This window comes from Vidua macroura, chromosome 33 (genome assembly GCF_024509145.1).
Source record: "Vidua macroura isolate BioBank_ID:100142 chromosome 33, ASM2450914v1, whole genome shotgun sequence".
Lineage (NCBI taxonomy): Eukaryota > Metazoa > Chordata > Aves > Passeriformes > Viduidae > Vidua > Vidua macroura.
The window spans coordinates 1137006-1161215 of NC_071603.1; the positions used below are offsets into that span (position 1 = coordinate 1137006).

General features: G+C 60.5%; 3 protein-coding genes across 3 annotated transcripts; 2 read left to right on the forward strand and 1 right to left on the reverse strand.

The window, feature by feature from the left end:
• The first annotated feature begins 399 nt into the window (after positions 1–399).
• Positions 400–5144, forward strand: SART1 (spliceosome associated factor 1, recruiter of U4/U6.U5 tri-snRNP). The gene is given in 8 exon segments (XM_054001900.1): positions 400–531; positions 1539–1589; positions 1591–1627; positions 2207–2297; positions 2816–2951; positions 3732–3820; positions 4452–4574; positions 4882–5144. Coding segments are annotated over 8 exon segments (678 nt in total). The 3' UTR covers positions 4901–5144.
• Positions 5145–5160: 16 nt separating this feature from the next.
• EIF1AD (eukaryotic translation initiation factor 1A domain containing) lies at positions 5161–8944 on the reverse strand. The gene is given in 7 exon segments (XM_054001892.1): positions 5161–5572; positions 6176–6220; positions 6797–6834; positions 6836–6906; positions 7948–8056; positions 8662–8755; positions 8884–8944. Coding segments are annotated over 6 exon segments (708 nt in total). The 5' UTR covers positions 8749–8755; positions 8884–8944; the 3' UTR covers positions 5161–5214.
• A 367-nt stretch (positions 8945–9311) lies between these two features.
• SF3B2 (splicing factor 3b subunit 2) lies at positions 9312–24207 on the forward strand. The gene is made up of 23 exons (XM_054001831.1): positions 9312–9365; positions 9451–9668; positions 10378–10424; positions 11077–11142; positions 11526–11726; positions 12291–12350; positions 12452–12570; positions 12668–12751; positions 13152–13257; positions 13678–13760; positions 14256–14462; positions 14835–14972; positions 15345–15425; positions 16151–16378; positions 17200–17349; positions 18084–18173; positions 18860–18967; positions 20090–20197; positions 20820–20962; positions 21752–21853; positions 22380–22479; positions 23379–23564; positions 23883–24207. The coding sequence occupies exons 1-23, from the start codon at positions 9312–9314 to the stop codon at positions 23952–23954; spliced, it is 2751 nt and encodes a 916-aa protein (XP_053857806.1). The 3' UTR covers positions 23955–24207.
• Positions 24208–24210: the final 3 nt, after the last annotated feature.

Here is a 24210-nt window from a genome sequence, read left to right on the forward strand (position 1 = left end):
TGAAGAGGATTTGGGCCATTTTGAGGGGGTTTTGGAGGGGATTTGAGGCAGTTTTGGGGGGATTTGGGGGGCGTTTTGAAGGGGGGTTTGGGGGGATTGGGGAGAGTTTGGGTGAGTTTGGCAGGATTTTGGGGCAGTTTTGGGGAGGGGTTTGGGGAGTTGGAGGGGATTTGGGGCAGTTTTGAGGGGGATTTGGGGCAGTTTGGGAGGGATTTGAGGAGCATTTGGGGGTGGTTTGGAGGGATTTGTTCTCCACGTATTTGTCCTTTCCGTGTCCCGTGCTGTCCCCAATGTTCCCGATGTCCCAAATCCCCCAATGTCCCTGCTGTCCCCCAACGTCCCCAATGTCCCTGTGTCCCCAATGTCCTCTGGTGTCCCTGGTGTCCCCAATGTCCCCCAATGTCCCTGTGTCCCCAGGCCCTGGAGCGGGCCGGCCGCCCGGCATCACCCCCGGAGCCACCGGACTCGGAGGGGGAGGAGAACGTGGGGTGGAGCAGCGTGAACCTGGCTGAGGAGCGGCAGCACCAGGATGTGAGGGGCTGGAAACGGGGAGAAACACCCTGAAAATGGGCTGGGGGACCCCAAAAACGGGGAGAAACACCTCAAAAATGGGGGAGAAATGCCCCAAAAATGGGCTGGGGGACCCCAAAAATGGGGAGAAACATCTCAAAAATGGGCTGGGGGGACCCTAAAAACAGGGAGAAACACTTCAAAAATGGGGAGAAACACTTCAAAAATGGGGAGAAACACCCCAAAAACGGGCTGGGGGACCCCAAAAACGGGGAGAAACACCTCAAAAATGGGGAGTAAATGCCCCAAAAACGGGCTGGGGGACCCCAAAAATGGGGAGAAACACCTCAAAAATGGGCTGGGGGATCCCAAAAATGGGGAGAAACACCTCAAAAATGGGGGAGAAACACCTCAAAAACAGGCTGGGGGCCCCCAAAAACGGGGAGAAACACCTCAAAAATGGGGAGAAACACCCCAAAAAACGGGCTGGGGGACCCCAAAAACGGGGAGAAACACCTCAAAAATGGGGAGAAATGCCCCCAAAAACGGGCTGGGGGACCCCAAAATGGGGAGAAACACCCCAAAAATGGGCTGGGGGTCCAGAAACAGACTAGGGAACCCCGGAAATGTGGGAAACACCCCGAGAATGGGCTGGGGACCCCAAAAATGGGATTGGGATCCCAGAAATGGGATGGGAGACCCCAGAATAGCAGAGCTTAAGATATGGGGAAGAAATTGACAACTTTTAAAAAAAGAAGGGAGGATAAAAATGGGAAAAATTAATAAATGAGGGACCCCAAAGTGTGGGGGAAAACCCCAAAATCGGGGGGGCCACAGATGGGCACCCTCAAAAAACCGAGGAGACCCAAAAAGTGAGACCCTAAAATGGGGAGATCCCATAACAGAGGCACCCCAAAACGGGCTCACCCCAAACCCAGCCCCCCCCAAACTCCCCCTTTAGCGACCCTGGGGGGTTTTTTTGGGGGTTCCCCGGTTTTGGGGTGCCCCTGACCCCCCCCCTTTTTCAGTTCTCAGCCTCGTCCACCACGATCCTGGACGAGGAGCCCATCGTGAACCGGGGGCCTGGCGGCAGCGCTGCTGCTGTGCCAGAACAAAGGTCAGGATTTGGGGGAAATTTGGGGCTTTTGGGGTCCTTCTGGTGGGGTTTGGGGTCTGTTTTAGGGGTTTACAGTCCCTATGGGGGTTTTGGGGTCCTTCTGGTGGGGTTTGGGGTCTGTTTGAGGGGGTTTTGAGGGATTTGGGGTTATTATGGGGGTTTTGGGATACTCCCTGTAGGGTTTGGGGTCTGCTGGGGAGTTTGGGGTTCTTACAGCAGGGTTTGGGGTCCTTAAGAGGGTTTTGGGGGGGTTTTGGGATTCTTTTTGGGGGGTTTGGACTCTTTAAAAAGGGGGATTGGGGTCCTTTTTGAGGGGGTTTGGGGTCTGCAGGGGGAGTTTGGGGTGTGTTTGAGGAGGGTTTGAGGGGTTTAGGGTCTGCAGGGGGGGTTTGAGGGGAGTTTGAGGGGTTTGGGGATTTTTTGGAGGGGTTTTGGGATCCTCTTTGTGGGATTAGGGTCTGTGGGGGGGGGGTTAGGGTCATTATGGGGGATTTGGGGTCTCTTGGAGGGGCTTTTGGGGGTCGCTGTGGGGTTTTGGGGGTCCTGTGGGGTCTCACGTCCCCCCCCCCGTGTCCCCAGGGCTGTTGGAGACCACGGTGCAGAAAGTGGCGCGAGTGAAAGCCCCAAACAAATCCCTGCCCTCGGCCGTGTACTGCATCGAGGACAAGATGTGAGTGTCACCAGTGTCACCTCAGTGTCACCTCAATGTCACCTCAGTGTCACCTCAGTGTCACCTCAGTGTCACCTGTGTCATTCCTTGTGTTACCCACTGTGTCACCCTGAGCCTCCCAATGTCCCTGTTATCCCCAGTGTCCCCATCAATGACCAGTACAGGTGGCAGGAGCAGTGCCCCAGTGATGTCCCCAGTGTCCCCAGGGCCATCGATGACCAGCACAGCTGGCAGGAGCAGTGCCCCAATGTCCCCAACAATGTCCCCAATGATGTCCCCAGTGTCCCCAGGGCCATCGATGATCAGCACAGCTGGCAGGAGCAGTGCCCCAGTGTCCCCAATGTCCCCAACGATGTCCCCAGTGTCCCCAGGGCCATCAATGACCAGTACAGGTGGCAGGAGCAGTGCCCCAATGATGTCCCCAATGTCCCCAGGGCCATCAATGATCAGCACAGCTGCCGGGAGCAGTGCCCCAATGTCCCAAACAATGTCCCCAACGATGTCCCCAATGTCCCCAGGGCCATCGATGACAAGTACAGCCGCCGGGAGGAGTTCCGGGGCTTCACGCAGGATTTCAAGGAGAAGGACGGCTACCGGCCCGACGTCAAGATCGAGTACGTGGACGAGACCGGCCGCAAGCTCACCCCCAAAGAGGTGGCGTGTCCCCAAACCCCAGAGTGTCCCCAACACCCCAGAGTGTCCCCAACACCCCAGAGTGTCCCCAAAACTCCCCAGAGCGTCCTCAACACCCCAGAGTGTCCCCAAAACTCCCCTGAGTGTCCCCAACCCCCCAGAGTGTCCCCAAAACTCCCCTGAGTGTCCCCAACCCCCCAGAGTGTCCCCAAAACTCCCCTGAGTGTCCCCAACCCCCCCACGGTGTCCCCAACACCCCAGAGAGTCCCCAAAACTCCCCAGAGTGTCCCCAAAACTCCCCAGAGTGTCCCCAACACCCCAGAGTGTCCCCAAAACTCCCCTGAGTGTCCCCAACCCCCCAGAGTGTCCCCAAAACTCCCCTGAGTGTCCCCAACCCCCCCACGGTGTCCCCAACACCCCAGAGAGTCCCCAAAACTCCCCAGAGTGTCCCCAAAACTCCCCAGAGTGTCCCCCAACACCCCAGAGTGTCCCCAAAACTCCCCAGAGCGTCCCCAACACCCCATGGTGTCCCCAACCCCTCCATGGTGTCCCCAGAACAACCCATAGCGTCCCCAACCCCCTCACGGTGTCCCCAAACTCCCCCAGTGTCCCCTGCTGTCCCCTAACCCCAAAATGTCCCCAAACCCCCTCCAGTGTCCCCAATGCCCCCTAATGTCCTCAATGTCCCCCATGTCCCCGATGTCCCCAAGCCCTCGATGTCCCCAATGTCCCCTCGATGTCCCCAATGTCCCCGATGTCCCCAATGTCCTCTGATGTCCCCAATGTCCCCGATGTCCCCAGGCCTTCCGGCAGCTCTCCCATCGCTTCCACGGGAAGGGCTCGGGGAAGATGAAGACGGAGAGGAGGATGAAGAAGTTGGATGAGGAGGCGGGGTGAGGGGCATTTTTGGGGGATTTGGGGCATTTTTGGGGAGATTTTTGGGACTGCTCCGTGCTTCAGTTGGGGTCTCCACTTCAGTTTTGGGGTCTCCACTCCAATTTTGGGGTCTCGTGATGCTGCTGAAAGTTTTGACCCCAGTTGTGGGGTTCCCGGGATGTTTTTGAGATCATTGGCCTAAATTCTGGGATCTTCCAGCCTGATTTTGGGGTCCCCTGGAGGCTTTTGGGGTCCCCCCAGCTCCACGGGAGAATTCCAGCCCAATTTGGGGACCTCAAACCTGCTGGTTTTGGGGTCTCCCCATGGTTTTGGGGCAATACCCTGGGAATGGGATTGGAGGATTCCCTTGGGATTTTGGGGTTTTTTTCCCCAAGATTTTTTGGGGGTAATTCCCAGAGTTTTTGGGGTCCTCCTGATTTTGGGGTACCACTCTGATTATGAGGCGCAGCCACCAAAGAAAGGGACCCCCAGTGTCCCCCCAGTGTCACCCTGGGGACGGCAGCCCCCAAAACTCGGGGGGGTTCCCTTTGCGATTTGGGGAATTCTTGGGGTTTTTTTGGGGGCATTCGCGGGGTTTTTGGGCTGGCCCTGATTTGGGGGTCCCCCCCCCGTTTTTGGGGTGCAGCTGCTGAAGAAGATGAGCTCCAGTGACACCCCCCTGGGCACGGTGGCGCTGCTGCAGGAGAAGCAGCGGGCGCAGAAGACGCCGTACATCGTCCTGAGCGGCTCCGGCAAGAGCATGAACGCGTGAGAGCCAAACTGGGAGCACTGGGAGGGACTGGGAGGGGACTGGGATGGACTGGGATGGACTGGAGGGACTGGGAAGGGAGTGAGAGGAACTGGGATGGACTGGGATGGATTGGGAGGGAAGTGGGAGGGATTGGGATGGATTGGGAAAGGACTGGGAAGGGAACTGGGAGGGATTGGGAGGGGACTGGGGGGGACTGGGATGGACTGGGAGGGACTGGGATGGACTGGGATGGACTGGGAGGGACTGGGGGGGACTGGGAGGAACTGGGAGCACTGGGTCACTGACCCCCTCTTTTCCTTCCAGGAACACCATCACCAAGTGAGGGGCACAGGGACACTTGGGGACAACCTGGGACATCCCGGGGACACCTTTGGGCCATTGCTGGACACCCTGGGGACACTTTTGGGACTCCTGGGGACACCGCTGGGGACATCCCTGGAACTGAGACACCCCTGGGGGACACCCCTGGAGCCCTGGGGACACCGCTGGAACTGGGACACCCCTGGCTGGGGACACCCCTGTCCCCCCTCCCCACCCCTGGGGACAATAAAGGCCTCTGGGAGTCACTTTGTGTCACCGCGTGTCACTGAGGGGGGGTGGGGACACACAGAGCCACCCCAGTGCCACCAGCGTCCTTTATTGGGGAGCGTCCCCCTGCCCCGTGTCCCCCCTGTCCCCGCTGTCCTTGTCCCCATTGTCCTTTGGCTGCGGGGCCTCGGTCCCCGCGTTGTCCCCGGTGTCACTTGTGTCCTCTGTGTCCCCCGTGTGTCCCCGGCTGCCGTGCTCCGAGCTGTCCCCAGTGTCCTCCTCGTTGTCCCCATCGCTGTCCCTGGTGTCCTCCTCATTGTCCTCGCTGTCCTCCTCGTCGCTGTCCCCTGTGTTCTCATTGTCCCCATCGCTGTCCCCCGTGTCCTCCTCGCTGTCCCCATCGCTGTCCCCGGTGTCCCCAGGGGTCCCCCCCCGGTTGGTGTTGACAAAGAGCCCCTGGTCGTCGCTGGGGGGGGTCACACAGGGGGGTCACGGTGTCCCCAGGTGTGACACCGTGTCCCCAAATGTGGCACCGTGTCCCCAAGTGTCCCCTTGACCCCATTCTGACCCTTCCTCCTCCGCATTACTGTCCCCATTAACAATCCCCAATTAACCCCCCTAATTATCACCTCCCCAATTAACCCCCCCTATTATCGCCCCTGTAATTAATCCACCATTATCCCCCCCCCCAATTAAGGTCCCATTATTGTTCTAACAAACCCCAATTAACAATTATTGCCCCAAATTAACACCTCCCATTATCCTTCATTAATTAAAATCCCATTAGTGCCCCCGAATTAAAATCTCTATCGCCCCTCACTAACTAAGATCCCATTATTACCCCCCAATTAATATCTTCATTAACCCAAATTAATTAATATCCCATTATTGCCCTCAATTAACCCCCATTATCACCCCCCAATTAACACCACATTATTACCCCCCAATTATCTAATTAAATTAAATTTAAAACAAATCCCAATTAATCCCCCATTACTGCCCCAATTAACACCCCCATGACCACTCCCCAATTAATTAACACCTCGTTATCCCCCCCTAATTAACTCACCCCTCCCGGGGGTTTTTCCTCTCCAAGGGCGCGAAGGCCTCGGGCCTGGGGGGGGAGGGGCGGTCACTGGGAGGGGGGGTGGGGGGGTTTTGGGGTGGTTTTGGGGAGGTTTGGGAGTGGTTTAGGAATTTTGGGGTGTTTTGGTGGAGTTTGGGGTTATTTGGGAGGGTTTTAGGGTTTTTTGAGGAGTTTTGGGGTATTCGGGGGTTTTGGGGAATTTTGGGGTATTTGGGGGGGTGATTTGGGATATTTTAGGGTGGTTTGGGGTATTTTGGGGTGATTTGAGCTGTTCCGGTTTTGTGGTATTTTGGAGGGGGGGTTGGGGTATTTATGGGGGGATTTGGGGAAATTTTGGGAGTTTTGGGGGAATTTGGGGTTTTTTTGGAGTTTTTTTTGAGTATTTTGGGGGGTATCTGGGGGCAATTTTGGGGCAGTTTTGGGGTATTTGGGAGTTTTGGGGAGTATTATGGGGTGTTTTGGGGTATTTTGTTGTTTTGGGGAGGTATTTTGGGGTTTTGGGGGGTGTTTTGGGGTGGTATTTCGGGGCAGTTTTGGGGTTTGGGGTATTTTGGGTTTTAGGGGGGTATTTTGGGGTATTTTTTGGGTATTTTTGGGTCGTACCAGAGCCCCTGGCGCTGCAGCGAGCGCACGTGGGGCGGGGAGCAGCACCAGGGAAATTTCGGCTTTGACCTTGGAGCCCTCCAGGATGGGATCCACGAGCAGGAAATCACCTGGGGGGGACACGGGGGTCACCAAGGGGTCACCTGGGGTCACCGAGGTCACCTGGACACAGGTGTGGCCTGGGGACAACACAGGGACAAAGGGACAGGGACAGCGCCTGGGGTGGGGAGGGGGCAGCAGGGAACAGTGGGGGAGGGCAGGGTGACAATGACAAAGTGACAATGACACAGTGGCAGTGCTCTGGTGACAATGCCCCGGTGACACAAAACAGCCTGGTGACAATGACAGGGAGGCAGTGACCCAGTGGCACTGCCCAGTGCCAGTGCCCTGGTGACAATGACAAAGTGACAATGACACAGTGGCAGTGCCAAGATGGCAGCGACACGGTGAGAGTGACACAGTGACAGTGACAGGGTGGCAGTGTCACCTCTCCTCATCCAGATGTGCCACCAGAAGTGCGGTGACAATGACAGGGTGACAACAACACAGCGACAGGGTGGGAGTGACGCGGTGACAGTGACAGGGTGACAATGACAGTGACAGGGTGGCCGTGTCACCTCTCTTGATCCAGATGTGTCACCAGAAGCGCAGTGACAATGACAGGTTGACAATGACACGGAATAGTGACAGAATGACAGGGTGACACAGGGACAACGACAGGGTGACAACAACAGGGTGACAACGACAGGGTGACACAGTGACAGGGTTGCTTCTCTTGCTCCAGATGTGCCGCCGGAAGCACGGTGGCAGTGACAACGGTGACAATGACACGGTGACAGTGACAACGTGGCAGTGACAGGGTGACAATGACAAGGTGACAAAAACACAGTGACAGCGACAGGGTGACAATGACACAGGACAGTGACAGGGTGGCGGGGGTCACTTCTCTTGCTCCAGATGTGCTGCTAGAAGTGAGGTGGCAGTAACAGGGTGACAATAACAAGGTGACACAGTGACAGGGTGACAATGACACGGTGACAGTGACAAGGTGGCAGGGACAGGGTGACAATGACGAGGTGACAAAACCACAGTGACAGCGACAGGGTGACAATGACACAGTGACAGTGACAGTGACAGGGTGGCCGTGTCACCTCTCTTGATCCAGATGTGCCGCCGGAAGCGCGGTGGCATGCTGGCCAGGAACCGCGTCCCCTCCGCCGTCTCCACCTCGTGCAGGTTGTTCCCCGGTGTCCCCAACACCTGCGGGGACACTCAGTGTCCTCTCAGTGTCCCCTCAGTGTCCCCTCTGTCCCCCCAGAGCTGGGGACAGCCGCAGGAGCTGTCACTCTGTCCCAGAGCAGCGTCCCCTCCCTCGTGTCCCCCCCCAAGTCTCGTTGTCCCCAGGGCCACCTCTCCGTGTCCCCTTGTCACCCCTGTCCCCGTGCCTGGCTGTCCCTTCCGTGTCCCCCTGGCCCAGAGCTTTGTCCCCGTGTCCCCCTGCCCTGTCCCCCTCTGTCCCTGACGTGTCCCCAATGTCCCCCCTGTTCCCCCAATGACCCCCATGTCCCCACTGTCCCCTCAGTGTCCCTGATGTCCCCAACCCCCCCCAATGTCCCCACTGTCTCCAATGTCCCCGATGTCCCCAATATTCCCCCAATGTCCCCTGATGTCCACAATGTCCCCCCACTGTCCCCGGTGTCCCAGGTGTCCCCAGTGTCCCCCGATGTCCCCAATGTCCCTCAGTATCCCCAGTCCCCCGATGTCCCCGATGTCCCCAATCCCCTCGGTGTCCCCCCGGTGTCCCCACGGTGTCCCAGGTGTCCCCAGTGTCCCCCCGGTGTCCCCGCAGTGTCCCCCTGTCTCACCCTGACCACGCTCTGGCCCTCCCCGGGCTGCACGCGCTCCTCCAGCAGCTCCCTCACCACGTGCTTCCGCTTGGTGGCGCGCGACATCGCGGGGCTGGGGGGACACGGGGGGGGCTCAGGGACCCCCGCCGGTGGGGGAGGGGCGTGGGGGTGGCTCCGGGACCCCCCCCCCTCCCCCGGAACCCCCCCCGGGCCCGCCCCCGCCGCGCGGCTGGCGCTCACCTGCGGCGGCGCTTCCGGGTAGAGCGGCGGCGGCGACGTCACTTCCGGAAAGGAAGGCGGGAATCGAGGAGGCCACGCCCTTCGATAGCCGGGGTCGCGTACAAAGACCGCCCACAGAATGGGCGGGGCTAAACGCGCCGGGGTGGGCGTGGCCTAAACGAAACCACGCTCGTGAGAAATTAATGGCCACGTTTGGGGTCGGGGCCAGGACAGAGGGCGGGACTTTCACCTGCATAATGAGCGCGGTTATGCAAATGATGGGCTGGATCACCAAGGGGCTCACGCAAATCAGCTGAAATCATGGTGTGATGCAAATGAGCGCTAGTTTGGGGCGGTGCCATGCAAATAAGCATGAATACATGCACAGAAGTGGGCGGAGCTATGGAAATGTGGACTGGGATGTGGCGGGCAGCGGAGTGGGCGGGGGGATGCTAATGAGCGGGTATAGCGGGTTCTGTGACGTCACTCACACTGCGCTCACGGTGCCTCCGTGACGTCACCCCCGCCGACGTGACATCACCGCCCTCTCCGTTACTCCTAATACCCGCGCAAGCCTTTTTACGTCAGCACGCACGGCGCGGCGCCGCGCTCTCTGATTGGCCGCGACGCTCGCGGTGGCGGCGGGGCCAAGATGGCGGCGGAGCGCGCGGAGGCGGCGGCGGCGGCCGGGGCCGGGCCCGGGGAGCCCCTCAGGGACCCCCGAGCCCCCGAGCGCTCGCCCTACGCGGGCTGGGCCCACCCCGAGCTCCAGGCCACGCTCGCCGGCATCGGAGCCCCCGCGCAGGGTGCGGGGAACGGGGAGGGATCCGTGAGGGGAGCGGGATCTGAGAGGAGCGGGATCTGAGGGGAGCGGGATCCGTGAGGGGAAAGGGATCCGTGAGGGGAGCGGGATCCGTGAGGGGAGCGGGATCCGTGAGGGGAGCGGGATCCGTGAGGGGAGCGGGATCCGTGAGGGGAGCGGGGGGGGAGATCTGAGGGGTGGGCGGGAAACTGAGAGGGAGTCGGGGTCACCTGAGGGGATTTGGGGGAGGTGTGAGGGGAAGGGGGAAATTTGGGGGTTACTGGAGGGGAGATCTGTGGGGTACGAGGGAAATTTGGGGGTTTTGGGGTCACTTGAGGGGAGATTTGCAGGTTAGGAGGGAAGTTTGGGGGGTCTCGGGGGTTTTTGGAGTTCCTTGAAGGGAGATCAGAGGGGAAATTGGGGGGTTTCAGGGGTCACCTGAGGGGATTTGGGGCAGATCTAAAGGGGTAGGAGGGGAAATTGGGGGATCTCGGGGGTTTTGGGGTCACCTGTGGGGATTTGGGGGATTTTTGGGGTTCCCTGTGGGGGATGTGGGAGTCCTTGGGGGGGGGGGTCAAGAGTCCCTGGGGGAGTTTTGGGTGTCCCTGAGGGGGGAATTCTTGGGGGTACCTGGGGGGGGACAGAGGAATTTGGGGGGGGGGGCGGTTGTGGGGCAGAATTTGGGGGTCCCTGAACCCCCCATTCCCCCCCAGGGACCCGGGAGGAGCTTCTGGAGCGGCTCCAGGCCTACACCCTGCAGGTGAGACCCCCAAAACGGGGGGGACCCCAAATTCTCCCCTCTCCTTGTGTCCCTTTGAGGAGGGGGACTCATTTTTTGGGGGGTCTGTCGTGATTTTAGGGGGATTTAGTGGGGTTTTGGAGAGATTTATGTTGATTTTGGGGGGATTTAATGGGATTTTGAGGGAGCTAACGGGAGTTTTGGAGGGCGTAATGTGATTTTGAGGGTGTGGAAAGGGATTTTTGGGGGATTTAATGTGGTTGGGGGGGTTTAATGTGATTTTAGGGGTGTTTGTTCTGATTTTGGGGCAGTATAATATGACTTTTTGGTGGTCTAAGGGAATTTTGGGGGAGTTTAATATGATTTTTGGGGCACTTAATGGGATTTTTGAGGGGGTTTCATGGGATTTTGGGAAGTTTAATGGGGTTTTGGGGGAGTTTAATGAGATTTTGAGTGGGTTTACTGTGATTTTGGGGGGTTTAATGTGATTTTGAGGGGCATGAATAGGATTTTGAGGGGGTTTAATGTGATTTTGGGGGTGTTTTCTTCAATTTTTGGGGGGTGGGAGGGTTTGTCCTGCCCCCAGCCTCCCAGAGGGGGGGTCCCCATGTCCCCTCCGAGCGGGGGGGCTCACGGGGACCCCCCCCCCAATTTGTGTCCCCCCCTCCCCCAGACTGGGATCGTGCTGAGCCGCCCCGCCCTGCGCCCCGAGGAGGGGGACAAGGCCCCGCCCCCCCAGGTGGGATTTTGGGGAGGTTTTGGGGGGGGGGCAGGAACCCCCCAGGGTCTGGTTTTTGGGGAGGGGGGCTGGGGGCACCCCCAGGACCCCCAGTTTGGGATGGGGGTGGGGAGAGTCCACGGGTTATTTTGGGGGGGGTTTTAAGATCCCTCAGAGCTCCAAATTTTGGGGTGGGGGGAGTCAATGACACCCAGTTTTGGGGTGGGGGGAGACCCCCCAAGTTTGAGACGCTTGTGGTGTTAAATTTTGGGGTGGGGTGGGGGAGGGGGCTCAGGGGTTTCAGACCCCTCCCACCACTGATTCCCAGGGGATGAAATTTTGGGGTGGGGGTGTCCCAGGTGAACCCCCCCCCCCCCACCCTGACCCCGCCTCCCCCTCCCCAGCTGCCCCCAGCGCTGCCCCTGCAGCACCCCCTGGTGCCGCCCCCTCCCCCCCCGGGCCTGGGGCTCACTTTCGGTATGGGGGGGCCCGTGGGGGGGGTCCCGGTGCCGCCCCCGCCCCCCCCCGCGGGGCTGTCCGAGGAGGAGCGGCTGACGCTGGCCCAGCAGCAGGCGGCCATGCTGCTGCAGGAGGAGCGGGCACAGGTCCGGGGGGGGCGTTTTGGGGGGGGTGGGGGGCTCGTTGGGGGTGAGGGGCACCTTTTGGGGGGTGGGGGGCACGGGGGGACTCGGGGGTGTTGGGTTTTGGGGGGGTAAAAAGGGGTCCTGCTGCTGCAGGAGGAGTGGGCACAGGTCTGGGGAGGGGCATTTTGTGGTGGGGGGCGCCTTTTGGGGGATGGGGGGGCACCCTTGGGTGGGTGAGGGGCATGGGGGGACTTGGGGGTGTGGGGTTTGTGGGGATTTGGGGGGGTTAAAGGGGTCCTGCTCCTGCAGGAAGAGTGGGCACAGGTCCCAGGGGGACACCTTGGGGTGGGGAGCACCCTTGGGTGGGTGGGGGGCACGGGGGGGGGGGTGAGGGGTTTGTGGGGGTTTGGGGAGTTTTAAAAGGGTCTAGGGGGGTGTTGAGGGGGGGGGCAGCTATGGAGGGGATGAGCTGAGGGGTGCTTTTGGGGTGGGATTTGGGGGGTGTTGAGGGGTGGGTGACCCCTTGGGGGGGCACCCTTGGGTGCTGGGGGGGTCCTGACTGTGCCCCCCCCCCCCCCCCTCCAGGGTCAGCACCCATTCGGGGACAAGGCCAAGGAGCAGGAGCTGCTGGAGCAGCAGAAACGGGTGAGGGGGGGCACCCCTGGGTTTTGGGGGGCACCTTGGGATGGGGGGGGCCGAGCCCAGGCCCCCCCTGTGCCCCCCCTGACCCCCCCGGTGCCCCCCAGGCCGCGGTGCTGCTGGAGCAGGAGCGGCAGCAGGAGATGGCCAAGCTGACCCCCCCCACCCCCCCGCGCCCCCCCCGAGGGGGCTCCCATGGCTGCCAGGACCCCCCTGGCCCCCCGAGGTGAGGGGGGACCCTGGGGTGGGTGGGGGACACTTTTGTCCCCTGTCCCCACCCCCTCCCGGGCTGATGTCACCTTTGTGTCCCCCCCCTCCCCCAGGCAGCCCCATGGGAGCCCCCCTGGCCATGGGAGCCCCCCGGCCCCGCGGGCCCCCCCCCACCCCCCGGCGACGACAGCAGAGAGGTGGGGCTGGGGGCTTGGGGGGGGGGGGTCTGTGGGGAGCTCTGTGGGGCTGGGGGCTCTGCATGGGGGTCTGTGAGGTCTCTGTTGTGGGGAGGGGTCTCTGTGGGTTTGTGGTGTCTGTTGGGGAGGGGCTGGGGGCTCTGTTTGGGGTCTCTGAGTCTGGGGCTTTTGTGTCTGGAGTCTCTTTATTGTGGGGAGGGGTCTCTGTGGGTCTGAGGTCTTTTTGGAGGCAGGCCCAGGAGTCTCCCCAATTTTGGGGTCTCCCTGATTTCAGGAGGGTCTTCCTGATTTTGGGGGGGGTCCCAGGGGTCTTCCTCATTTCAGGGGGTCCTGGGGGGGTCTCCCTGATTTGGGGGTGGTCCCGGGGGTCCCGCTGACCCCCCCACCTTGTGCCCCCCAGGCTGAGGACTCCGGGGTGGGCCCCAAGATCCCGCAGGCGCTGGAGAAGATCCTGCAGCTCAAGGAGAGCCGGCAGGAGGAGCTGGTGACGGTGCCGGGGGTCTCGGGTGAGCCCTGCCACCCCCAGTGCCACCATGGTGTCCCCTGCCACTGCCAGTGCCACCCACACTGTCCCCTGCCACTCCTGAGTGTCCCCCAGTCCCCTCTGGGTGCTGCCCCCCGCCACAGGAAACTCCTTTAAATCCTCAAAATCTGCCCACAAAACGGGAATTTTCACCCCAGAAACGGAAAGTTCAGCTGAAAAATGAAATTTGTCACCTCTGGGTGCTGCCAGGTGACCCCCAGGGACACCCCAAAGTGGTGTCACCCCCCCAGTGTCACCCAGTGCTCACTGGGTGCCACCCACCGTCCCAAAATCTTCTCAAAATTCCTCTAAAAATTGGGATTTGTGCTCTGGGGGTGGCACCAAAGGTGGGGGGTGGCACCCAGAGGTGGGGGACAGCCCTGACCCCCCCGTGTCCCCCCAGCCGAGGACGAGATGGAGACGGAGCTGCGAACGTCGGCGTCGGCCTCCGAGGCTGAGGAGGACACAGGGACATCCAAAAAGGAGGTGACAGAGGGGACAGTGGTGGGCAGGCCACCCCCCCACCCAAATTGGCACCCCTGGGCGAGTGGGGGGTCCTCAGGGTGCCCCAAATTTCCCCGGCTGGGGGGTCCAGGATGGGTTTATTTGGGAGGGGGGTTTGGATGGCACTGGGGTGTCACTGTTGTCCCCTCTCTCGGTGCCTGTGGCGGGGTTTGGGTCACTTTGGGGTCACCCCAATGTCCCTTATTTGTCTCCCCAGCTGTGGGAGTCAGCCCCCCCTCAGGGTCATCCCAATGTCCCTTTTTTGTCCCCTTACTGGGAAATTCTGTCCCCTCTTGGTGCCACCTCAATGTCCCTTTTTTGTCCCCCCCCAAGTGCAGGGGGTGTGGCCCACTCTGGGGTCACTTGTGTCACCTTTGTCCCCTCTTCTGCTCTCCCATTGGAGGTCCCCCCTTGTTCCCCCGATTAGAGGGGCCTGTCCCCTCACTGTCCCTTCTGTCCCCTTCTGTCCCCTCCCAGCGGAACCGGAAGCGCCGCAACCGCAAGAAGAAGAAGCGGGGGAGGGGCGGGGCCCGGGAGGGGCCCCCAACCCCGACCCCCCCCCGGGGGGACCCCGAGACCCCCGCCGGGGACACCCCCGAGGTGGAGATCGAGTACGTGAGCGAGGAGCCCGAGATCTACGACCCCAACTTCGTCTTCTTCAAGAGGATCTTCGAGGCCTTCAAGGTGACACTTCGGGGGGGGTGGTGGCACCTTTGGGTGCCAGGGGTCACTCCTGGGTGCTGAGGGGTCATTCCTGGGTCACTGCTGGGTGCCAGATGTCACTGCAGGGTGCCAGGTTCACTCCTGGGTCACCCCTGGGTGCTGAGGGTCACCCCTGGATGCTGAGGGTCACTTCAGTGTCACCCCTGGGTGCTGCTGAGCCGTGTCTCCTGTCCCCTGACCCCTGTCCCTGATCCCTTTCCTTGACCCTATCCCCATGTGGTTGTCCCTGTCCCCTGGGTACCCCTGACCCCGTCCCCTGTCCCAATGCCCTATTCTATCCTTGTCCCCTGTCCTTGTCCTTGTGTCCATCCCCTGTCCCTGTCCCCATGGCAGCTGACGGATGAGGTGAAGAAGGACAAGGAGAAGGAGCCGGAGCGGGCGGAGCGAGCCGAGAGCGCCGGGGTGCCCCGGAAAAAGGGACCCGAGGATGGCACCAGGGGCAGCGACGGGGACAGCTCCGAGGACGAGCAGGTGGCACTCGGGACATTGAGGACATGGGGACACTGGGGGACAGGGGCAGTGATGGGGACAGCTCTGAGAACGAGCAGGTGGCACTGGGGACACAGGGGTACAGGGGCAGTGAAGGGGTGAGCAGGTGGCATTGGGAACATCAGGGGGACAGTGGGGTGACATTGAGGGTGACAGGGGGGTGGCACCTGGAGCTGGTACTGAGTTGGGGACACTGGGGGTGGTGACAGCAGGGATTGGGGAGGAGCTGAGGTGGCTCTGGGTGGGACAGAGGGGATAGGGATGGCTCAGGGACAGGGACAGCGGGTGGTGCCATCAGGCGCCACCCAGGGCGTCCCTCCCGGTGTCACTTGCGCTGTCCCCGTGTGTCCCCAGGAGAAGAAGCAGGAGGTCCCCAAGCTGTCCAAGAAGAAGCTGCGGCGCATGAACAGGTTCACGGTGGCCGAGCTGAAGCAGGTGACACTTGGGGACATGGCCCTATCCCCTCTCCCATGGGTGTGGGTGGCACTTGGAGCTGGGGACAACCCTGAGGTGACGCCTCCTGTCCCCTGGGAACCCTGGTGGGGACACCAGAGCCACCCTGGGCGGTGCAGTGTGCCCCTTGTCACCTTCCTGGGGACACTAGTCCCAGTTGCCCACCCAGGGGTCAATCTGGGACCTCAATCTCCTTGTCACCCCACCAGTGCCACCCTGGTGTCCCATGTCTCCACCCAGGGTCACTTTGATGTCCCCAGCACCATTCTGGGCCTCTCCTTCTCTCACTTTCCTTTGTCCCTTGATGTCCCTTTGCTGTCCCCATTGTCCCCAGCTGGTGGCACACCTGGACATGGTGGAGATGGACAGTGTGACCACCCAAGGTCACTCTGGGAACTCTAGTGCCGCCCTGGGGTCCCATGTCCCCACCCAGGCATCGCCTCAATGCCCCCAGCACCGCCCTGGGGCTCCACTGCTCTGACTCCCTTCTGTCTCCTGCTGTCCCCTGATGTCCCTTTGCTGTCCCCTGCCATCTCCTGCTGTCCTCTACTGTCCCCACAGCTGCTGTCCCACCCTGACATGGTGAAGATGGACAATGTGACCACCCAGAGATCACTTGGGGACCCACAGTGCCACCCTGGGGCTCCACCACTCTGAGTCCCTTCTGTCCCCAGCTGTCCCCTGATGTCCCTTTGCTGTCCCCGCAGCTGGTGGCCCGCCCGGACGTGGTGGAGATGCACGACGTGACGGCGCAGGACCCCAAGCTGCTGGTGCACCTGAAGGCCACGCGGAACTCGGTGCCGGTGCCGCGGCACTGGTGCTTCAAGAGGAAATACCTGCAGGGCAAGAGGGGCATCGAGAAGCCGCCCTTCGAGCTGCCCGAGTTCATCAAGCGCACCGGCATCCAGGAGATGCGCGAGGCCCTGCAGGAGAAGGTGGGGACACCTCGGGGACACCTCGGGGACACCTCAGGGACACCTCGGGGACACCTCGGGGACACCTCCAGGAACGCCTGAGGGGCAGCCAGGGAAGGGGAGAGGAGCAGGGAAGGGGTCTGGGGAGGTTCTAGGTGGTCACCGGCATCCAGGAGATGTGCAAGGCCCTGCAGGAGAAGGTGGGGACACCTCGGGGACACCTTGGGGACACCTCCAGGAATACCTGAGGGGCAGCTGTGGGGCAGCTGCGAGGATGGGAGAGGGTTTGGGGAAAGGTCTTGGGGGTTTGGGGAGGTTGTGGCATCCAGGAGATGCGCGAGGCCCTGCAGGAGAAGGTGGGGACACCTCGGGGACACCTTGGGGACATCTTGGGGAATGCCTGAAGGGCAGCTGTGGGACAGTCAGGGGATGGGAGGATTTTGGAGGTTTGGGGAACATCCTGGTTGGGTTTCGTGACTTTGGGGACATCCTGGTTGGATTTAGGGACATCCTGGTTGGATTTTTAAGACATCCTGGTTGGATTTTGTGATTCTGGGGACATCCTGATTGGATTTGGGGGCATCCTGGTTGGATTTTGTGATTTTGGGGAAATCCTGGTTGGATTTTGTGATTCTGAGGACATCCTGTTTGGATTTGGGGACATCTTGGTTGGATTTTGGAGGTTTGGGGACATCCTGGTTGGGTTTTGTGACCTTGTGGCCATCGTGGTCACACCTGTGTGCCTTGGTGGCTGCCATAGCCACCCCTGAGGCTCCCTGGGGCCACCCCCATGTCCCCACGGCCCCGGGGCGTGTCCCCACTGTCCCCTGCGGTGTCCCCAGGAGGAGCAGAAGACCATGAAGTCCAAGATGAGGGAGAAGGTGCGGCCCAAGATGGGCAAGATCGACATCGACTACCAGAAGCTGCACGACGCCTTCTTCAAGTGGCAGACCAAGCCCAAGCTGACCATCCACGGGGACCTCTACTACGAGGTGGGGACACCTGGGGGGGGACATTTGGGGCTTTAGGGCTGTCCTGGGGGACGTTTGGGGACATCTTGGTTGGATGCTTTGGGGTTTGGAGATGTCCTGGTTGAATTCTGGGGACATCCTGGTTGTATTTTGTGACTTTGGGGACGTTGTGGTTGGATTTTAGAGATTTGGGGACATCATGGTTGGATTTTGGAGGTTTGGGGACATCCTAGTTGGAGTTTTGGGGGTTTGGGGACATGGTGGGGGGGACATTTGGGGCTTTGGGCTGTCCTGGGGGGACATTTGGGGATTTGAGGACATCTTGGTTGGACATTTTGGGATTTGGAGATGTCCTGGTTAAAGATTTGGGGATTTGGGGACATCTGGGAATTTGGTGACAGCCTGGGTGGGGAAGTTTGGGAGATTTGGGACATTCTGCTTGGATTTTGGGGGTTTGGGAACATTGTGGGGGGATATTTAGGGGTTTGGGACCATTGTGGTTGGATTTTGGGGGGTTTGGGGATATCCTGGTTGAACATTTTGGGGTTTGAGGACATCCTGGGTGTGGCATTGGTGGCTTTGGAGACATCTTGGGTGGACCTCGGTGGCTTTTGGGACATCCTTGTGGGACTTTGGGGGCTTTGGTGACAGCCTGGTTGGATTTTTGGGGTCGTTACTGCCCCCGTGACCCCGCTGTGTCCCTTGGTGACCTCGCTGTCCCCTGGGTGACCCCATTGTCCCCTTGGTGTCCCCAGGGGAAGGAGTTTGAGACGCGGCTCAAGGAGAAGAAGCCGGGCGATCTCTCGGACGAGCTGCGGATTGCGCTGGGCATGCCCGTGGGGCCGGTATGGGCACCCCAAAACCATCCTAAAACCACCCTAAAACCACCCCAAATTCACCCCAAATCCATCCCAAACCCCCAGTCCCTGGGCATGCCCGTGGGGCTGGTATGGACACCCCAAAACTGCCCAAATTCACTCTAAAACCATCCCAAAACCATCCCAACCCCCAAATCCACCCCAAATTCACCCCAAATCCATCCCAAATCCCTGGGCATGGCCATGGGGCCACTATGGGCACCCCAAAACCATCCTAAAACCACCCTAAAACCATCCCAAATTCACCCCAAATCCATCCCAAACCCCCAATCCCTGGGCATGCCCATGGGGCCGTATGGACACCCCAAAACCATCCTAAAATCACCCTAAAACCATCCCAAACCCCAAATCCACCCCAAATCCCTGGGCATGCCTGTGTGGCTGGTATGGGCACCCCAAAACTGCCCAAATTCACCCTAAAACCATCCCAAAACCGCACTAAAACCATCCTAAACCTACCCCAAACCCCAAATCCCACCCCAAACCCCTGGGAATGGGGAGAGGTCTCTGTGCCCCTCTTCCTTTTGGGTCCCCCCAATTCCTGCTGTGACTTGGGGGCAGGGGGGGATTTTGGGGTGCTGGGGCAGATTTGAGGTTTTTGGGGTGCTGGGGGGTGGATTTTAGGGGTGCTGACCCCCCCTGTGCCCCCCCAGAATGCCCACAAGGTGCCCCCCCCGTGGCTGATCGCCATGCAGCGCTATGGACCCCCCCCCTCGTACCCCAACCTCAAAATCCCGGGGCTCAACTCCCCCATCCCCGAGGTGAGCGGGACTTGGGGGGGTTTTGGGGTTTTGGGGGGGTTTGGGGTTTTTTTGGGGGTTTTTTTTGGGGTCCTGGGTGGGGGGATTTGGGGGCTTTTGGTGCTGCAGGTTGGAGGTGTTTGGATGTTTCTAGTGGGGGGATTTGGGGTTTTTTTTTGAGGGGTTTTTTGGGGGTCCTGGGTGGGGGGATTTGGGAGCTTTTGGTGCTGTACGATGGGAGTGTTTTCTTTGGGGGGGGTTGTGGGTGCTGGTGGGGTTGTTTGGGGTCTTGGGGAATTTTGGGGTGCTGGGGGGGAGTCTTTGAGTGCTGGGAGGGGAAATTTGGGTGTTTTCAGGGGGGATTTGGGGTCTGGGGGGAAGAAATTTGGGTGCTGGGGGGTTTGTTTGGGGTCTCGGGGAGTGTTTGGGGTTTTGGGGGCGTCTGTACCCCCCACCCCCATGTGCTCTTTTTGGGGGGATTTGGGAAAGATTTTTAGGATTTTGGGGGTGGGGCTCAGAACGATTTTGGGGCTCAGGATAATTTTGGGGAGTCAGGATTAGGATTATTTGGGGGTGGGTCAGGAGGATTTTGTGGGGGTGTCACAAATGATTCTGGGGTGGGTTAGGATAATTTGAGGGGGCTGTTAGGATGGTTTGGGGGGGATGTCAGGATGATTTTGGGGGGATGTCAGGATGATTTTGGGGGCTCAGGATCATTTGGGCTGTCAGGATGATTTTGGGGGTGTCAAGGTGATTTTGGGGGTGGCTCAGGTTGTTTTTGGGGGGTGTCAGGATGATTTTGGGGGGTGTCAGGATGATTTTGGGGGTGTTAGGGTGATTTTGGGGGGTGGCTCAGGATGATTTAGGGGTGTCAGGGTGATTTTAGGGGTGGCTCAGGATGATTTTGGGGGGTGTCAGGATGATTTTGGGGGTGTCAGGATGATTTTGGGGGTGGCTCAGGATGATTTTGGGGGGATGTCCGGATGATTTGGAGGTGGGTCAGGATGATTTTGGGGGTGGCTCAGGATGATTCTGGGGGAGTGTCAGGATGTTTTTGGGGGTGGCTCAGGTTGATTTTGGGGGGGCGTCAGGGTGATTTTGGGGGTGGCTCAGGATGATTTTGGGGTGTCTCCCCTGCCCCAGGGCTGCTCCTTCGGGTACCACGCCGGGGGCTGGGGGAAGCCGCCCGTGGACGAGACGGGGAAGCCGCTCTACGGCGACGTGTTCGGCACCAACGCCGCCGAGTTCCAGGTGCTGGGGACCCCCGGGACCCCCAAAAACCGCGGGACCCCCCCCCCGGGACCCCCAAAGCCCCCCCGGGATTCCCAAACCCTGCTGGACTCCCCAAAAACCGCGGGACCCCCCAACCCACACCCAGGACCCCCAAACCTGCTGGACACACCTGGGCTCCCCCCAAAACCCTGCTGGACTCCCCCAGGACCCCCAAACTCCCCCCCAGGACCTCCAAACCCTGCTGGATACACCTGGGGCCCCCCAAAATCCCGCCGGACCCCCAAAATCCTGCCAGACCCCCCAGGTTTGGGGTCTCAGTAACCCCACACCCAAATCCCCTTTACAAGCATTAAAAAAAAAAATCCCCCAAAAAGCACAAATCCACACCAAAATCCCTCTGCCCAACCCCCCCAGGACCCCCCAAATCCCCGGGTGACCCCCCCCCGGGCCCCCCCCCCAGTTTTGGGGTCTTCATAACCCCACACTCAAATCCCCTCTCCAAGTATCAAAAAAACCCTAAAAATCCCCCCCTAAAAAAACCCAAATCCCAAAAAAAAACTCCAAATCCCCCCCAAATTCCCTCTGCCCGACTCCCCCGGGACCCCCCAAATCCCCGGGTGACCCCCCGGGTTCCCCCCAGACCAAGGAGGAGGAGGAGGAGATCGACCGCACGCCCTGGGGGGAGCTGGAGCCGTCGGACGAGGAATCCTCGGAGGAGGAGGAGGAGGAGGAGAGCGACGAAGAAAAACCCGACGAGACCGGCTTCATCACCCCCGCCGACAGGTGGGCACCCCAAAAAACTCAGGAGCACCCCAAAAAAACTCAGGGGTACCCCCCAAAAAAAATCTCCCAGGTGTCCCCTAACCCCCCCAACTAAATTCCCCCATAAAGGAGTGATAAAAATTTGGGGTGAGGAGTGGGGTTCACCCCCCATGGACAGGTGGGGAGCACCCCAAAAAAGTCAGGAGCACCCCAAAAAACACATAGGGCATCTCAAAAAATCTCAGGGGTGCCCCAAAAAACTCATAGGGCATCCCAAAAAATTTAGGGGCACCCCAAAAAGACTCCCAAATGTTCTCTAAACTCCCCCAAATTCCCCCATAAAGGAGTGATAAATTTGGGGTGAGGAATGGGGTTCAGCCACCCCATGGACAGGTTAGGGGGACCCCAAAAACTCCTGGGGACCCCCCCCTAGCACTTAGGGGAACCCCAAAAACTGATCGGGACCCACAGGGACCCCCAAATCCCCCCATAAAGGGGAAATTCTGTGGGGTTTCCTTTGGGATGGGGAACGGGGTTTATCATTCTTTGAGGCAAAATGGGGGGACCCCCCCGGCACCCGGGGTACCCCAAGAACTCAGGGGGACCCCAAAAACTTGGTGGGCCCCCCCCAGTGACCCCCAAATTCCCCCACAAAGGGGGAATGCTGTGGGTTTTTCTTTGGGATGGGGAACGGGGTTGGTTCATCTCTCTCCAAGAAAAACTGGGGGGGGGAGGGGGTGCTCCCCACAAGTTTGGGGGTGCCCCCTGAGTCCTGGGTGCCCCCTGACCCCCCAATCCCCCCCCCCACAGTGGGTTGATCACCCCGGGGGGCTTCTCCTCGGTGCCGGCCGGGATGGAGACCCCGGAGCTGATCGAGCTCCGCAAGAAGAAAATCGAGGAGGCCATGGACGGGTGAGGGGGGTTTTGGGGGGGCTTTGGGGGTTTGGGGGGGGGGGGGCGTTTGGGGGCATTTTTGGGGGTTTGAGGAGCTCAGGGGTGTTGGGGGACTGGGAGAGTTTGGGGTTCATGGGGGAATTTTGGAGGGCCAGGGGATTTTTTGAGGGTTTGGGAGATTTTGGGAGGCTCAGGAGTGTTGGGGGTCCAACACTCCTAGTGGAGTTTGAGGTTCAGGGGTAAATTTTGGGAGGCTTGGGGCTTTAGGGAGGATTTTAGGAGGTTTGAGGGTTTTTGGGGAGGTTTTTGGGGAGTTTGGGAAGGTTTTGGGGAGTTTGGGGAGGTTTTGGGGAGTTTGGGGAGATTTTGGGGAGTTTGGGGAGGTTTTAGGGGGTTTGGGAGGCTCAAAGGAGTTTTGGGGGAATCAAGGGGGGGCTTGGGGATTTGGGGTTTGGGAGGGTCAGGGTGTAGGGGGGATTTTGGGGTGCTGGGGGAGTTTTGGGGTGATCAGGAGCCCCCCTATCCATCCTGACCCCCCCAAAAGGAGCGAGACCCCCCAGCTGTTCACGGTGGTCCCCGAGAAGCGCACGGCGACCGTGGGCACGGCCATGATGGGCTCCACCCACATCTACGACATGTCTGCGGTGAGACCCCCCCCCCCAAAACCCCCCTGGGACCCCCCCCAAAACCCCCTGGGACCCCAAAAACACCCCCCACCCACATCTACAACATGTCTGCGGTGAGACCCCCCCCCAAAAACCCCCTGGGACCCCCCCCAAAACCCCTCTGAGACCCCAAAAACACCCCCCACCCACATCTGTGGTGAGACCCCCCCCAAAACCCCCCCTGATACCCCCCCAAAACCACCCCAAAATATCCATAGAGACCCCAAAAACAACCCCAAAAACACCCCTGGGACCCCAAAACGCACGGGATCGGTGTCACCCGTGTCCCCGTGGTGTCCCTGACAGGTGACAGGAGCCCAGGGGGTTGAAGTGTCCCTTGTCCCCTTTCCCTGGACGTGTCCTGCAGCACCCAGAGGTGCTGGGGATCGGTGTCACCCATGTCCCCACAGCTGGCACAGGCCCAGGGTGTGACAGTGACCCTGTCCCTGTGGTGTCCCCAGAGGTGATGGGACACAAGGGACTGGTCACAGAGGCCCAGGGGGTGGCAGTGACCCTGTCCCCGTGCTGTCCCCATGTCCCCGACAGGTGACAGGAGCCTGGGGTGTGACTGTGACCCTGTCCCCATGGTGTCCCCATGTCCCTGACAGGTGACAGAGGCCCAGGGGGTGGCAGTGACCCTGTCCCCATGATGTCCCCATGGTGTCCCTATGTCCCTGACAGGTGACAGGAGCCTGGGGTGTGACTGACCCTGTCCCCATGGTGTCCCCATGTCCCTGACAGGTGACAGGAGCCCAGGGTGTGGCAGTGACCCTGTCCCCATGATGTCCCCGTGCTGTCCCCATGTCCCTGACAGGTGACAGAGGCCCGGGGGGTGGCAGTGACCCTGTCCCCACGATGTCCCCGTGGTGTCCCCACAGGTGATGGGCCGCAAGGGCCCGGTGGCCGAGGCGCAGGGCGTGGAGGTGGCGCTGGCCCCCGAGGAGCTGGAGCTGGACCCCACGGCCATGACGCAGAAGTACGAGGAGCACGTGCGGGAGCAGCAGGCGCAGGTGGAGAAGGAGGACTTCAGCGACATGGTGGCCGAGCACGCCGCCAAGCAGAAGGTGGGGGTGGCACCCGTGTCCCCTCCCTGTCCCCTCCCTGTCCCCTCAGGGCTGCCCCGTGGGGGTGGCATGAAGCACAAGGGGTTCCTGTTGTGGGACATCCCTGTCCCCTCCCTGGGACCCCGTTGTCACCTCCCTGTCACCTCCTCCCCCCCCCAGCCCCACTTTGTCCCCAGCTCCTGTCCCCAGGGTGTCCCACGGGGGTGGGATGAAGCACAAGGGGTTCCCAGTGTGGGACATGCCTGTCCCCTCCCTGTCCCCTCCCTGTCCCCTCCCTGTCCCCTCCCTGTCCCCTCACTGTCCCCTCTGTCCCCGCAGCAGAAGAAGCGGAAGGCGCAGCCCCAGGACGCCCGCGGGGGGGGCAAGAAGTACAAGGAGTTCAAGTTTTAGATGTCACCACTGTCCCCTCGCTGTCCCCTCGCTGTCACCTCCCTGGCACCGCCCTCTGCCACCCCGCAGGGCGCTGGTGCCACCCCGGGATCGGGGGATGTCACCCCCGCTGTCACCCGGGGCCGCGGTCCGGGTGTTGGGGACAGTGTGGTGGCACTGTCCTTGTCATTGTCCCCTGGCCTTGTCCCCAGCGTTGTCCCCACCCTGTCCCCGTTGTTTTGTAAATAAAAGGTGGCGTCCCCGCCGAACCCTGGCT